We start from the raw sequence: 223 nt of genomic DNA on the forward strand, positions 1-223 counted from the left end.
ATATTAACTATATCTTGTTAATGTAAAAGGCCTAATTTTCATATGGTCTTTCAGCTGTGGTGGGTGTTGTAGCAGAATTTGTTGCAGCTGTTCTCTTCTGGGTTGAGTACCGCATCCAGAAGCGAAAGAGTCATACCGCAAAGCCATGAGTTTTCACACTTGAAGGGGAACCAAGAATTAAGCAGCCTCTTGAAACCAGTATGTTTATCAATTGGGGAAAAGA

The 223-nt window shown here is 40.4% G+C and overlaps 1 protein-coding gene across 1 annotated transcript in view; it reads left to right on the forward strand.

The window, feature by feature from the left end:
• Nucleotides 1-128, forward strand: part of LOC119594605 — a gene marked incomplete at its 3' end in the record, with an annotated part of 2,306 nt that extends 2,178 nt beyond the window's left edge. Inside the window, 1 exon segment of the mRNA XM_037943656.1 lies at nt 55-128. Within this exon segment, the coding sequence (XP_037799584.1) occupies nt 55-128 (74 nt within the window).
• Nucleotides 129-223: the final 95 nt, after the last annotated feature.

This window comes from Penaeus monodon, chromosome 34, assembly GCF_015228065.2.
Source record: "Penaeus monodon isolate SGIC_2016 chromosome 34, NSTDA_Pmon_1, whole genome shotgun sequence".
Classification (NCBI taxonomy): Eukaryota; Metazoa; Arthropoda; class Malacostraca; order Decapoda; family Penaeidae; genus Penaeus; species Penaeus monodon.